Source organism: Morone saxatilis, unplaced genomic scaffold, assembly GCF_004916995.1.
Source record: "Morone saxatilis isolate NCDOM2014 unplaced genomic scaffold, NCSU_SB_2.0 Contig3, whole genome shotgun sequence".
NCBI classification, from domain to species: Eukaryota; Metazoa; Chordata; class Actinopteri; family Moronidae; genus Morone; species Morone saxatilis.
In genome coordinates, this window is record NW_023339873.1 from 5,306,030 (window position 1) to 5,320,998 (window position 14,969).

The window sequence follows — 14,969 nt, forward strand, 5'->3', positions numbered from 1 at the left end:
AAAAACATGTCACTCTTACAGAGTCCGTCGCTATATATAAAAAAAATACATTTGGCAAACCAGGCAAGGCAGTACGTTGTAGTTTTACCTTCAGTCTACTCAGTGACTATCAGCAGAGCAGCACATCGCTCCTTGTCTTTACACATCTATACAAAATACAACAAAATCAGCTTGAAACGTAGGCAACATACATGAACCAACATGTTTGAGTCCACATGTTGGGAAATAGTGCATAGACTGACATCAACATCAAGAGACACCCGACACCCAACGTCATGACCAAAAACTTTAAAAAGTGTTTGAATTCTTCTTGAATGCATTAAACACCAAGGTGCTAGCAGGCTTCATTTCCTGAGTTTTTGTTGAGTTTTTTTTCTCCAGAAAATGCTGCTTCTTTGACTGTGTTTAATTCAGCTCGTGAGTTTAGATGTTCGGTAGGTGGTAGTTGAACTTGCGCAGGTTGTTGTAGTACCTCTTGTTGTCCACAGCTGGAAAGATGCTGCTGCCAGTCAGCTGTGGCAAATACTGGATGGAGAAAGAATAACGTTTCAGGGACAATTTTGAGAGCAATAAAAGTATCTTTACATGGATTTAATTATCTGACATGTTAGTGTTTTGAAAGTGCTTCTTTTAGGTGTAAAATCCAACTAAAGGGGTGCTTAGGGCCCTAAAATCTGGCATAATGAAAATTATTAGTTTATAAAAAATGTTTAAACTTATAATAACTTTCTCCTTTTTAACTAGGATTAATGTTTACACTTATATTTGTGGCAGGAAAGAGGGTTTGCCTTATTTTTTTTATCAGTTTAATCCACTAAAAAGTTATAAAATTAGTGTAAAATGTTGTTCATAACTATTGAATAGGTTATAAATTATTATGACAGTATGACATCATTATATACAGACATTATCTTAGCACCCATAACTCTGACTGTGTCCCTAACCCCTAAAAACTACAGAAAAATAAGAAATATAGTGACGTAAAGCCTGATATTTCTCTTATTACATCAGCTTAAACGTCTTAGGAAAAGTCAGGGAAAATGTTATGTACTAGTCCATCTGCTAGGTTGAGTACGGATTGCACACATTTTAAATACACCACATTCCTAACAACCTCAACCCTTTTTATTTCATTTTTGTTGGATTCATCACCACCATAGAGTGTCCTGGAGTCCGGTGTTACCAGTGATAAATTAATTACTCTGTTCCATTCAGGTCAAACAGAGTCAGTGCAGCTATTGTGCTTGTTGACTCATTAGAAAGGCTCTGCTGCACTAAAACAAACTTTAATGTCATTGGTTATACCGGTCAATATAGTATGCCAAACCTTAATGAAGTTATGGGTCAATGTATGGAAGCTGCTCATACCCAGAATTTATTTCCAAGAGAACAAAATTTTGCTTGCAAATTTTACAGATGTGAAGATGATACTCAATTTAAAAAAAAAAAACACAAAATATAATTAACCTAAATATGGCAGCATACTGACTGGTGTTTAATCCCAATCATTACTCTTCGTGCAGAAGGCTACTTACCCCTGGAGGAAGGTGTTTGCGAGGTAAACGTGTCCTCTTGTTGCCGGAGCGGTCATGCTCTCGCGAGGTGCTCTCGCTCTTTTCCCGCAGGCTGTCGAAGTACGGATGTTGGAGAAGCTGCTCGCAGGTCAGCCGCTCGGACGGGTCCATCCTCAGACAACCCTAAACAATCAAAACCATCAACACTGAATGGGAGACAGTGAAGGTCAGAGCCAGACATCGGAGATCTAGTTTTTATTTGAGTGGCAGCTCTCAGGAACATTTTGTGGAAAGTCTGATTATGGCCACAATTAGAGTTAGAATACAAGTTCTGATTAGGAGTAATTTAAAGATCTTTGCCTTGAAGCAGGGTTTTTAATTACCTTTTTTTCAAATAAATATATCTTCAGACAGTAAAAGAAATGTATTAAAACATGCATATTTTACAGGATTAAAATACAAACTTTAATGTACAAAACCTGTGTACTCTGTTAGAAATGTATTCAGATTTTGACTGTATGTCACAGATTATAAGATTACAATCTCCAGCATCTCTTTGTTTTAAAATTACATTATTACCTTCATGAGACTCAGAGCTTGATGTGAAAGATTTGGATATTTCTGCTCCAACGGCTCCTGCAGAAAGAAAACAAAACAACAAAGACTCAATATGTTTTTGACTTTTCATTACTGAACCTTTGTGTGCTGAGTGAAGGCTGTAGGATGTAGATGAAAACTTGTGTGACGCAGGCAGATGGCGCACATGTGGACTGACTGTGTAGTGTGTCTCACCATCTCTTGTGGCTCCGGGATGGAAACTCCACAGAAGAACTGGTTGTTGCTGAAGACCTGCTGGTGTCGAGGGATCAGATCTCCTGCAGAGCACGAGAAAGATGAAGATAACAGACAATGAATCTATTTTAGATGGGGTTTTTTTTAAATTAAAGTTCATAGAAATTTTACAATTTCATCCAATCCTGGGAAACATTTTCAACTCCCATAACCAAGAATTTCCTGACAGCAGAAAGATGTTTTTTTTGCTTTTTTGATGTTTTATTCTCACATATTTAAAAAAAAATGTGTCTGTGATTATTTGCTAATTGATGCACAATTTCATGTTTTATACTTTGTAATTAATTGATGTTAATTCTTTATAAATCTATAATTATAAAGCCCCGCTCCCTGTTGGTTTCAGAGCTTTGTGAAAGAGTTGCTTTTTATGTTTTCTTTATATTTAATCCATCTCACCGAGAGTCTTCCGGATCAGGTAAAGCTGGTCCATGTCAGACTTCCCGGGCCACAGAGGGATCCCTGACAGCAGCTCAGCGAACACACAACCAATCGCCCACACGTCCACCGGAGGGCCATACTGAGTGTCTCCCACCAGCAGCTCAGGGGCCCGGTACCAACGAGTCGCCACGTAGTCTGTGTAGTAGTCACATGGACCAGCTGATGGCACAAAAACACAGAAGCATAAGTGAGTGTGTACAGAAAGAAAACGTGTATCGATGTGTAATGACAGCCAAATATGTCAGTGTATTCGTCTCTTATATAATTAAGTTATTTTCCCGATCACAAGTATTAATCAGAATTTGTTCAGTAATATAGATACTTTATGTGTACATCATGTTTTAGATCAATGGCTCCCAATGACTCCTCGTATGTAACTATGAGCTGTAAGCAGCAATTTTTCCCTTCAGAGATTGTTAGATTTTAATATTTTGTCTGGCTTAAAGAGGTAAAACTATCACTTTTTACTCTTTTTACTATAATTACTATAAATTGGAAAAGACATTGATTAAGTGCTGCTTTAGTACCAATACATTAAACCTTCCTTTCAGTAAAACCTGAAACACACAGCATGTCCACCAGGTGGCGCTGTCAGATATGTATCAGCTGTTGATAAAGTCTAAAAACTTACTGAGAATCCTGGCAAACCCAAAGTCACAGAGTTTGATGACTTGGTGTTTGGTGATGAGAATATTTTCCGGCTTGACGTCTCGGTGAATGCACTGCAAGAACAGAAACAGTCCAATTAAATCCCTGTTTTTCAATACCGTCTTCAGATGCTTGTGGTTGTGACACACTGAAAATAAAGTGCGTGAATGAGTGAGAAACAGTACAAGGAGAGAGAGAGGGAGAGAGTGCTCTCTGGACTTCATGCAGCCCTGTTAAATAGGGGCCTTGTAGCATTTGTTGTGTCTAGGTGATACATTAACTGCTGGTCAGCCAAGGGGAAGGAATTCTTGTTAAAAAAAAAGAGCCATAAAGCAGTCGGCCTGATAGGAGCTGGAGGAGGGAGGAGACCAGAGGAATTCAAAAACAAGCTGAAGGGGACGGTTTGACAACTGGAAAAATATTCCACATGAAGTGACTTACGTTTTGTTTGTGACAGAAGTTTACAGCTTGAAGAGTCTGCCAGGTTATACTCTTCACAAGGTGCTCGGGAACGCTGCACGACAGGAAAGAAATCAAAAAGATTAATTAGATTAATCAGTTGACTGATGAAGAGAAGTTAATGTATTTCAATTTGAGGTCAAAGATTCAGTATTAATGTTGGAAAAAAACACATTATTATTGTTCCAACCAGACTATTTGTGTATGAACACACGTCTGGAGGAGATCTTAAAGTAAAAGCCACAAATGTCAGCCTCACGGTGGCATTAGAGGAAAAAACCATCAGATCAACAAAGTCAGTGATATTCATCCTGGAAACAAAACTCTCCTCCTTTCTTGGTCTTTTTTTGCTGTCATCTCTAGTTTTCCTCAGCCCTGCTCTGTTTTTCAGAGACCTCTTTCCCCCTCAGACAGCTGTGAAGGACAGTGAGCTGTCCTGCCGCTTCCAATGCGCCCGGATGTTCAACACTGAGGCTTTTGTTGGTTCAGAGACCATCATCTGTCAGTGTTGCCGGGGAAATGGCTAAATCGAGCTTTGTGACTGGCAATTAATAACAATCCCCCCCCCATCCTCGCCACTTTGTTTTCTCTTCTTTTGAACCGCCTGTGTTCAGGAGGCTACAGGCCAGGACCAGAAGGGGAAAGCCGGACAGCGAAAACACTCCGTATAAAATGTGGCCGAGCCTAAAGAGTCATGACAGCTCCCCCCACCAGCAAAGCATTCTGGGTGAGCATCACTGTAAACATTCCACAGTGAGCAGGTCAGCTTCCTGGGAGACGAGCGTTGTGCCCGTCGCAGCTGGACAAAGCGCCGAGTACGGTGTGGTATACGTGTAATGTAGAGATAATAGAAAGTACACAGCGCTTTGTTAAATCCAGAGCCACCGTACTCAGATTTATGCTCTCATTATCTCAGTGTGACAGAGCTATATGAGTATAGTACACTGAGCTGTGTGTTCATTTCATATAATTCAGAACTATAGTCCTTAAGTAGATATATATTATTTTTATTGCACACCTTTATAAAGCTTATGCTGCCTGGACTGGACACATACGGCTGTATTTTATGCATAAAACCTTTTGTTATATGTCATTTAAAGTTTATTTTATTCATTTTGTATTTTGTGTTTCTTGTTGTACTTTATGTCTTTGTGTTTTTGTTTTTTAGTGAATATTCAGACACGTGTGTATGTGCAGGTTGTTTAACGGCTGACTAAAACAAACAATATTTGAGATATGGCAAAAATGTGCAAAATCAAAACTACTTTTACACTTTGGGAAACAGCAGTTAACAAAAACTAATCTCACCACCATCTAGTAGCTATTACAGAGATTTCGATTGTATCACATGATCCTTAGCGGATTCAACTTTTAAAGTCTTTAAATTGTCATAAAAATGTATATTTTAATGTCCGTCTAACTGGGCAAACTCCCTCCGCTGATGACGATCAATTGAGCGACAGGCTGAGTCAGTCTTACGTTAGTCACTCATATGGAAGTTTTACAGGTACATTTAAGTGTCTACAGTAACTCTGACTTAAAGTTATATTTAAGTCAAAGTGTCAAGTGTCAGTGCCATTAATATTTTTGTTAATGCTGTCCAAATATTAATCTGTTTCTGCATCTAAAAACTTTCTTTTATTTGTTGCATAAGTGCCTGAAAGTGCTTGACTGCAAGTTGGTGATTTTAACTCTCTTACTCTTCCTTCATATGGAATATTGTTTGTTATTGTTAATTCTTTAAATTGTGTGTTTCATGGTGCATCTCTGTAACTCAGTGAGTTAAAGCATATAAACATGTGGATGGATGGATTTGTATTTTATTTCATTAAAACTTCCATTAATAGCCTTTTATTTGTTTCAATCACTGAACCTGCCTATATATGGGACAAAGAAAAGATGGGAAATACTGTTTATTTAAACCATTATAAATATGACTTAATTTGATCATTTGATGCTTTGGTGCTCACGGTGTCTGTAAAATTAACTGAATGATTAAAGTGTGGAGAATCTAACAGATCTAATGGTCCATATTGACAAGGTTAAACATTTATATTTGTGTACGCGATCTAAGCAGCTCAGAACTCAAGCGGGCGACCCGTGGGTTTTATAAAGGGGACCCTGCTTTGACTTTAAGTGTTACAGTATGTCATTTAACTATCTATCAAAGTGCACACACTGCTTTGCTTTCAGTAAACAGTCTAGAGACACACCCACCCTCTGGGATGGCGGTCCAGCTCGTTGAGGACCGTGTGGTCGCAGTACTCGAACACAAGGTGAAGCTTCCGTTTGCGTCGGAACACCTCGATCAGATTCACCAGGTTGGCGTGTTTCAGTTGCTGCGTGGACACAAAACACACGAAAAACACAAAAAAACACGTCTTAGCACACACACACACACACACACACAGAGCTGTTTGTACATCTAGAAAAACATCCACACAAAACACAGTTAAAACTAAGCCGCTGAAAGCAGTTTGGAGAACTGTATCATCTGTGGTTTGCTCTTATCAAACAGAACTGTTAACAGATGGTAATAAACATGCTGTTGCCCCTGACAACCTGTCCCCATCCTTGTCCTATTCATGAGCTCCTGGTGTCCAGCAGGCCACTAACACTCCCACCCACCGCATGACTAATTAAACCACAAACAATTGTACCAGTGCATCTTTGATAATTACTGTGCAACATAAAGCAAACAGGCAACACAATTAAAAGGAAATGTTTGCTCTCTATCAGCCAGGCAACACTTAGTGCTTTAAGATTAATTCATTAACAAGAATATTTGTCTTGCATCCAGATTATGAGCTGAAACCAGAGTAGTGATTTGATCCTGGTGCCAAAGTCTTTTCACTTAAAGGCTGTTTCTTATGTGCTGTTATTACATTTCCCTTTCTGATTTAAGGACTTTGGCCAGCACTGACACTGCAGGGCTTTTCCTTCGTTTGATTACAACCTTCTGAACCTCTTTTGAACACGACTCTTTTGAATGAGAGTTTCACTGCGCAGCGGCTACAAAAATGCTTCCCTTTCTGTCTGCAGAAGTAATTGCTGGTGTCCCTCCTGCTGGCTGCACAACAGAGGAGGAAGATTAGACCACGTATTTCACGCCACTAAAAACAGGATTCGAATCACTTTTGTTTTTTTGTTTGACTGTGTGTCATTAGATAATATTTCCAGGGTGGAATTATATTATAATATATAATGTAATATAATTATGAGAGCAGACTTGACTCTGAGTAAAGAGAGAGTAAACTTTTTACATGTTAAGGTGTTGTTGAAAGGTTAGAGGTTAATTTCTTTAGTTAATACAAACTAATGTGATTCAGTAATATAGCATATTGCTATTATGGCTGATATTTGGATTAGTTGTTTGCATGAACTCAAAGTTTCATAAGAACTTAGTATAGAGGGCAGAAAAAGAAAAAGAAAGTTAGTCATAATAAAATAAAGTCAAATTTTGTGATAAAATGTCAACATTTTGACTTAAATTAAGAGATAAAAAGTTTTTATCTCATAATTTTGACTTATAAGTCCAATTTTAGACTTCTTATCTCACAGTTTTAAATTAACAAGCCACATTTTGACAAACTAAATCAGACTTTTTCCTTTGATTTAATAAGGAAAATGTAACTAATTTTGACTTTTTAGCTCATAATACTGACTCAACAAGCCACATTGTGATGTATTAAATCATAATTTCCACATACTATTTCACAATTTGGACTTTTCCCTTTCATTATTTTGACTTAACAATCCACACTTTGACATACTATTTCATAATGTTGAATTTTTCCTCTCATATTTTCCTTTTAATAAACAAAAATTTAACCTACTATCTTATTATTTTTACATTTTCTCTTATAATTATGACTCAGAAGGCCAAAATTTGACTTACTATCTCATAGTTTTGATGCATTATTTTAGAATTTTGACTTGATAAGTAAAAACTCAGTCTTTTTATCTCATAATTGTGACATAGGATTAGCATTTAAAAGCTATACTAACATTTCCCTGGCAGAAATGAGCTTCCATAAACTGGTAAACCTGGATTGCTGCTTTAATATGAGTCCGATATGAAGGACTTTAATGGTAAAGGAACAACAGGGTATCAAGGTTAATAAAGTGCTGTTACCTTGAGCATCCTGATCTCCCTCAGTGCAATCTTTTTGATGATGGGATCGTCCTCTGACTCCACAAACTTCTTGATGGCCACGATCTGCCCAGTGTCTTTGTTTCTGCACTTGAAGACGACGCCGTAGGAGCCCTCTCCGATCTTTCCAATCTTCTCGTACTTCTCCATTCTCAGGCTGCACCAGCAGATATCCAGAAGGTAAAAACACTTTTCCAGGGAGGGTCCCAGGAGGCGGGACTGTCTCTGCGGAGGAGACACAGGAGGGGTGCTCAGCAAAGACAAACACACAGGGAGAGGAAGAGTAATTTGACCACCTGGTGCTTTTATGAACAGTTCACTCAATTAAAGCTGGAATAAATTCAATTTAAGGATCAAAGGTGGGTCAGAACTGTGTGATATGTGGGCTGGGTCTTTAATGGAAGAGATACAACAATGCTTTTCTAAAACATAAAACAGATGTTGGTTTATTTTGGTGGCTTTTCATGTTGTGATATCAGACATTTTGATTGACCTCTGCATCACTAACAAGAGAGCCAACGGCACAGAAATGTGTCATGCATAATTATCTGAAAAGCACACTAAAGAATTTACATGCATTGATTTTAATCACAAAATATGCTCAAATTGTGTTTTAACCTCTTGGATATGGGGGGTCAAAATGTTAAAATAACCTCTTTAAACTGCCTGCAAAAGATAGATTTAATTGTTTAGAGGCAACATTACACCTGTCTCCCAACAGTTAGATTGCGTAACGACAACATTTGCAATGCAAAGTATATTAAGTCATTTCCCTGAGGGGACAGAGAGCGAAAACAGACGACAGAGGAAACAGCCAGGGGAATAAAATCAAAGTGCTGCACTTATAAACAGACTTACGAGGAAAACATTACATAATAACACAAACTGAGAATGAACAGCTCAGGATGCATGTTTAGAACTCACATTAGAGGCTTTTTACGCGGTGCAGCAGCAGTTCATACAACCCTGAAAGTTGCCTCATGGAAGCAGCTGATCGCAAAAGTAAACACGTTTCAGTATTTCTATGAGCAATTACAGCATTTAAAAACGCTTCCGGTTCAGGTCCGAACTTACTTTGAGTGAAAGTGTGATGAGGTGAGAAATGTTCAGTCAGCTGAGGAGCTGCAGCTTCTTCCAAACACCACACAAGCCGGAGGATCGCAGCTCAACTGTCCCTGCACAGCTCCGAGCAGGCGGTTTTTAAAGCGTCAAGTCAGAGAGTGTAAACCGAGACACCCTTCAAAATAAAACACACGCGTCACTTCCTTTAGTTCCATGTTTTGAGTACAATAATAATACAATAATACAATAATAAGAGACTTTTATTGCTCTTTTAATTGTACCGTTGAGCTCCTGATTGTATATCAATGGTTTTGTTGTTCTGCAGTGAATAACGTAATAAGTAAAAGCAATGATATACAGTGTAGACATACTCTATTACAGGTAAGTAACGCCTTCAAAATGTGACTGAAGTAAAAGTAAACCTGCACTGACATTAAAATATACTTAAAGTACTTATTATAATGTATAATGTATAACATATTAATGGATTATGATTATTGATTCATTGCTGTTTTCATCATTTAAATGCTGAAGCTGGTAAAGGTGAAGCTAATTTAAAAGACTATATACAGCCGGGGATATTAACCTAATAATAATAATTCAAGAAAAATAAAAAGTTAGTCAAAATAAAAAATAATTATGTTCTCAGTGTGTCAAAATATGGACAAAATGGTCAAAATTATGATTTAGAAACATAACATTTGGCCTCTTAAATCAAAGTTATGAGATAAAAAGTCGAAATTAGGACTTAAGCAGTAAAATATGTGTGTTTTTATCTCTATGACCTGGATTGTATGTCATATTTTTGTTTATAATTTTGCCTTAATAAACCAAAACCAAAAAAAAAACCTCAGTATCACATCATTTTGAGTAAAACAGTAATAATGATACAAGTACAACAGCTAGTGGTAATATAAATAGTAATGTGTATTTATATATACGCCTTTCTTAACCCCTTTACAAGCTATTTGGTGCATGAGGCCAAAAGACAAAATAAAATTGTTTAATTTTAAATTAAAATAAAAAAGCAGCTGCCAGACTTTTAACCAGAACCAGCCGTCGGTCCCACATTACTCCTGTTCTCGCATCCCTTCATTGGCTTCCTGTAAAATTCAGAATCAATTATAAGATCTTACTGATTACATATAAGGCACTTCATGACCTTGCCCCCAGTTACATTTCAGATCTCCTTGTTCCTCATTCCACTCCTCGGCCACTTCGCTCCTCAAATTTGGCCTTTTATCCATTCCTCGTGCTAACTGTAAAACTAAAGGTGACCTTTGCTGTTTTAGCCCCAACATTGTGGAATAGTCTTCCCCAATCACTCAGATTCACTGATCTAATCTGTTTTAAGCGGCTCCTCAAAACCACCTCTACAAGCAAAGCCTTTTTATAGATCTCCTTGTTTGTTTTCTCATCTGTCGTCTTTCTTTTAATTTATCCTTTTCTCGTTTTATTTTCCTTATGTTTGTATTCACATGCTCCCACTTTGGATCTCTGTGTCAAAAAGGTGCTATATAAATAAAGCTTTACTTACTTACTTAACTCCAAACCTGATGTTAAACTTTAGACACAAATATGGTAATATGTTTTTTTTCCTTGCTGCTTTTCATTTTTTAAGTTTAAGTTTAAAAACATGTGTTTACAGTTGTGTTACGCTTGTTGCTAAAATAAGCAGTTGGATGCCCTCCCAAACTTTACAACAGCTTTTTTGGGAGTTCTGGCATAACAGAGGAAAAGAGGTGATAAAAAGGAGGTAATAAAATCACAACTTAATAAAAATAAACTAACCGTATGATCTATTTTTTGTAAATCAGATAATTCTTCCTCTGGCACTATTTTATTTTTATTTGGAAGCTGAAATCACCTGACCGGTACAACCCACAGACTCTCACTCTTTGCAACTTGACACATTTCTTCCTTTTCCACTGCAGTTCCCATAGGAACAGCTGACTCCACCTTCACCTCCATGAAATAAGGAAAAGCAGCCTCCTGTGGGTTGTTTTTGTAGATTTTCACATCTGACACACTGAGTGTCAGAGATGTGTTTAAAAATAAAGCCGCAGGTAAACTACAGTGAACACCAGGAAAACATCCACACAGGTAAACAACTCGGTGTGTTCTCAAAGGGGAATTCACTGACACTCCCTTCCTCAAAATCCTAAAATCACCACACATCTAAAACCACTTTTAGTTAGTTGTAAACGTTTATTACTATTATTTTCTTATACTCAGGGGGGGCATTTTATGTTTTTCTGCACATCAAAACAACCAAATCCACATCTGTCTGACATCCCTCCACATACGTCAGGGAGAACAGGGAGATCTAAACCTGACATGTTGTCTTGTTGCACTGAGACCAATTAGAGCGAGTTGGTGAAGTCAGAGGAATGACAGAGGGAAATAATGGAAACGAATACTCACTCTTTCCTCCGTTCCTCCCTTCAGAGACTCATCATCACTGAGTAGTAACTCATCAGCTCTGCTTAATCAATCTAAACTCTCGACGACACAAAAATAAACCAGTCACGTCATCTTGTTAACAGCTTTTTTTATTACAAAAACAGCATACATTAAACATTTTGCGAAGGGAATGCAAAGATGTTAACAAAAACCTAGCATCGTCCCTCATTTTGTCATTTTATTTTAAATTAAAAAAATGTACAAAAGTGCTTACATGGTGCAAATAATGAGAAGTAAAAGTCTATAAAAGAGGAAGGTAAAGAAAAAAAAAAAGAGGAAAAAATGTACATTATATCCAACTTCTAAAAATGCAGCAGAGCAGGAGAGATGCGACTATATTACATAGCAGTAAAAATAACCCAAAGCTGCTCAGGAACTGTTCACTAGGTAGTTAATCCTCACACAGCAGGACTGCACTGTCGCTGTCTGCTAACACCATCTGTAAATCAAACATACCCTATCACTTAACATGAGATTAATAAATATTGCTTAAATAACCCACAATGCTCGTGGGTTTCGGTTTTTAAACTGATCTATTAGTTGGACTACAAAATCTCCTCTTGTGCCAGGTTTGCCTCTGGCGGTGATTATGAGCGACATGTTACAGACAATAACACAATAAATCTCCCGTTGTTTGCTAATACAATCACAAATTCTTGTGAATTTTAATGGCACTTTTTGTCAATAATACCTCTAGATAACTCGTTTGTAACTCAGTCCACAGTACAGAAAAGTGAGAAAAATGCTAAGTAACATTGTTCATTTGAGCTTTTTATTATTTCTCCACCTTCTGCTCGTAACAGTTTCCTTGTCATTTCCTAACAAGCGGAGACACAGTGAACGTGTTGCTGGTGTAAGGCTACTCATGAATCCAGACTGAAGAGCCTCCTCTTTTACTGACCTGTCGATCCCAAGTTCAGTAACAAAAAACGGTTTTAAACCAGACGTTTCCCTTGACACAGGACCGTAGGTGAAAGTCTGGAGTTTTCTCCCAAAATTGAGGCTTTTTCTAGAAAAACAAAAACAAAAAAAAAAACATCCCGTCTATGGAAGAGGCTCAGTAACTGTTCTCATGACCGGCTAAAATGTAGAGGTTGCTCAGGGCCGTGGGGTTGTCTGTGGGTCGGCTCTCCAGAACCACCACCCTGCAACACAAACAGGGACACGACAGTTAGAACATGACACAGAAATAATAAATGCTAGTTGTGGTACCTGGTGGGACGTTACCAAAGTGTCAGTCTGACAACTCAAGAACTGAATTAAGGAAATAAATTCACTTTCTTGCTGAGAGTTAGGTGAGAAGATTGTCACCTTGTGTCAGTGTGGTGGAAGTATTAGCAGCCAGTTAACTTAGCTTAGCATAAAGACTGGACAAACGAGAGGAAGCAGCTAGCCTTGTTCTGTCTAATGCTGAATAATTAACACGCTGAATCTCGTTTGTACACAATCAGCAATGAAAAGCACAACTTGTTGTTTTACACTCTGATGTCTATACGGATTAAACAGGGATTTAACACGATGTAACGGCATCGATCTTCATCCAACTATCAGCAAGAAAGAGGATGAGTGCATTTCCTCAAAATACCAAACTATTCCTTTAATACTGACCATTTTCAACCCATCCCAGTGTTTTAGAAACACTTTTTGTCTACCTACCAGGCAGCCGTTGGTTTCAGTGGTTTTCAAGACACAAATTAGACCACGGACCCCCAATTTTAAATCCTTATACATACGATTTCATCCAGGGTCCCCCATCTGATAGAATCTTTACTTTTTGATGTTTTATTCTATTAAGTGTATGAAACCTGTGACAAAAATAATAATTCATTCTGTCATTGGGTAACTTATAGCTGGAATATTAGGGAAAATACATTATTTTCCTCTTGTGGGGACCCCATGAAACCCTTTCAAGGACCCCTGAGGGTCCCCAGACTCCACTTTGAAACCACTGAGTTATGTCATCCTAACTTTGTATGTAGATTAATGGAAAACAATGGCTGCCGGGACAGTAGAAAACAGTAGAGTGACGTGAATTATGTTTTCTAGTTTGATCCTTTAAATTTGCCAAACAAATCTCTCTCCAGGAGAAAATACCACTTCTGTCACTAACTTATTTTTAGTAAGTATGAGTAAGCAACGCCGCTAATTGAACTACACTTACAACAAATGACAATCATGTTAATGGCATCAATCTACTCAGGAGACAGAGTGCTGACAGTTCATGTTAAACTGCACGTTAACCGTCCTGATATAGCTGTCACAGTCAGATCAGGACGGCAGCGGGTGCATCTTCAAATGCCATCCTCTCGTCTCGTGGCGGTGACAGGTGAGCAGGGAAGCTACAGTCCATACTGTCCGTTCCATCAGATGAAATTACAGAGGCATGGAGAGACACTCAAACCAGGCTGGCAGTGCCCGGGCAGCAGTGAATAAAACATGGGGGGCTGGGCAGAGAGAGGCCTCGCTCCGGTGCCACGGACAGGACGGCTACATCAGGAGCCAGTGCTGGGAGAGCCTCCGTCATTGAGTGAGAGTGTGTATGTGTGTGTGTGTGTGTGAGAGAGGTGGGGAGCTAAATCACATCCTGCTGTGTCTGCAGCAGAAACCATCATGACATCAGTCCAGAATTAAAAAAGATGTCAATAAAGCAAATAATCTGCAGATTAATCGATATTGAAACTAATCGTAGCTGCACAAATTGACAGTATGTAATCAGTGGACAGAGCGTCTGGGTCTGTGAATTGAAGCCAATGGGAAAATGTATCTTATGCTTAAAAGACGTCAGCTAAAATGGAGTCTTATGGGGAAATGATCGTGCATCTGACTTGACAGTGTCCTAATGTGTTTATAGTCTCAATCGCTAGTTTCAAGTCTTCTTCCACAGGATTTAGAGCTAAAACAATTAGTAAATTCATCCACTGGTTTACTAACAAAAAACCAGTGGCAACTATCAATTCATAATTTAAGTCATTTTTTCCAGGCAAAAATAGCAAACATCCCCTTGTTCCACTTTGTCTAATGTGAAGATCTGATACTGATACGATAGTAAACTGATTCATTTGGGTTTTAGACGACTGGTCTGATATCACACTGGGCTTACCAAGTTATAAAGGGCATTTCTCTCTTTTTGACATTATTATACGATATTAAATACACTAAACACTTAATGATGTACTCAACAAAAAGAAAGATTTAATAATATAATCTTCAAAAAGTATTTGATTCTTCAACATGTTGGCAAGGGGGGCTCGAGCAGCGCTCTGCTGTATTTCATCAGACAGGTTTGTAAATGTTAGTGACATTAACATTTTGCTTGGCTTTCATGTCTCAGCCACCAGAGCTACTGAGGCGGCAAACATGAAACAGAGAGAGAGAGAGAG

General features: G+C 38.2%; 2 protein-coding genes across 2 annotated transcripts in view; both read right to left on the reverse strand.

The window, feature by feature from the left end:
* Position 1: 1 nt before the first annotated feature.
* Positions 2–9,255, reverse strand: cdkl1 (cyclin-dependent kinase-like 1 (CDC2-related kinase)). The gene is made up of 10 exons (XM_035673503.1): positions 9,139–9,255; positions 8,047–8,289; positions 6,129–6,250; positions 3,894–3,966; positions 3,436–3,526; positions 2,763–2,963; positions 2,307–2,389; positions 2,094–2,150; positions 1,536–1,697; positions 2–525 (listed from the first exon to the last, which is right to left on the reverse strand). Exons 2-10 carry the CDS (start codon positions 8,212–8,214, stop codon positions 424–426), a joined length of 1,059 nt encoding a protein of 352 aa, XP_035529396.1. The 5' UTR covers positions 8,215–8,289; positions 9,139–9,255; the 3' UTR covers positions 2–423.
* A 2,405-nt stretch (positions 9,256–11,660) lies between these two features.
* The window catches only part of map4k5 (mitogen-activated protein kinase kinase kinase kinase 5), a gene marked incomplete in the record, with an annotated part of 29,138 nt that continues 25,829 nt past the window's right edge, over positions 11,661–14,969 (reverse strand). Inside the window, 1 exon segment of the mRNA XM_035673480.1 lies at positions 11,661–12,734. Within this exon segment, the coding sequence (XP_035529373.1) occupies positions 12,647–12,734 (88 nt within the window).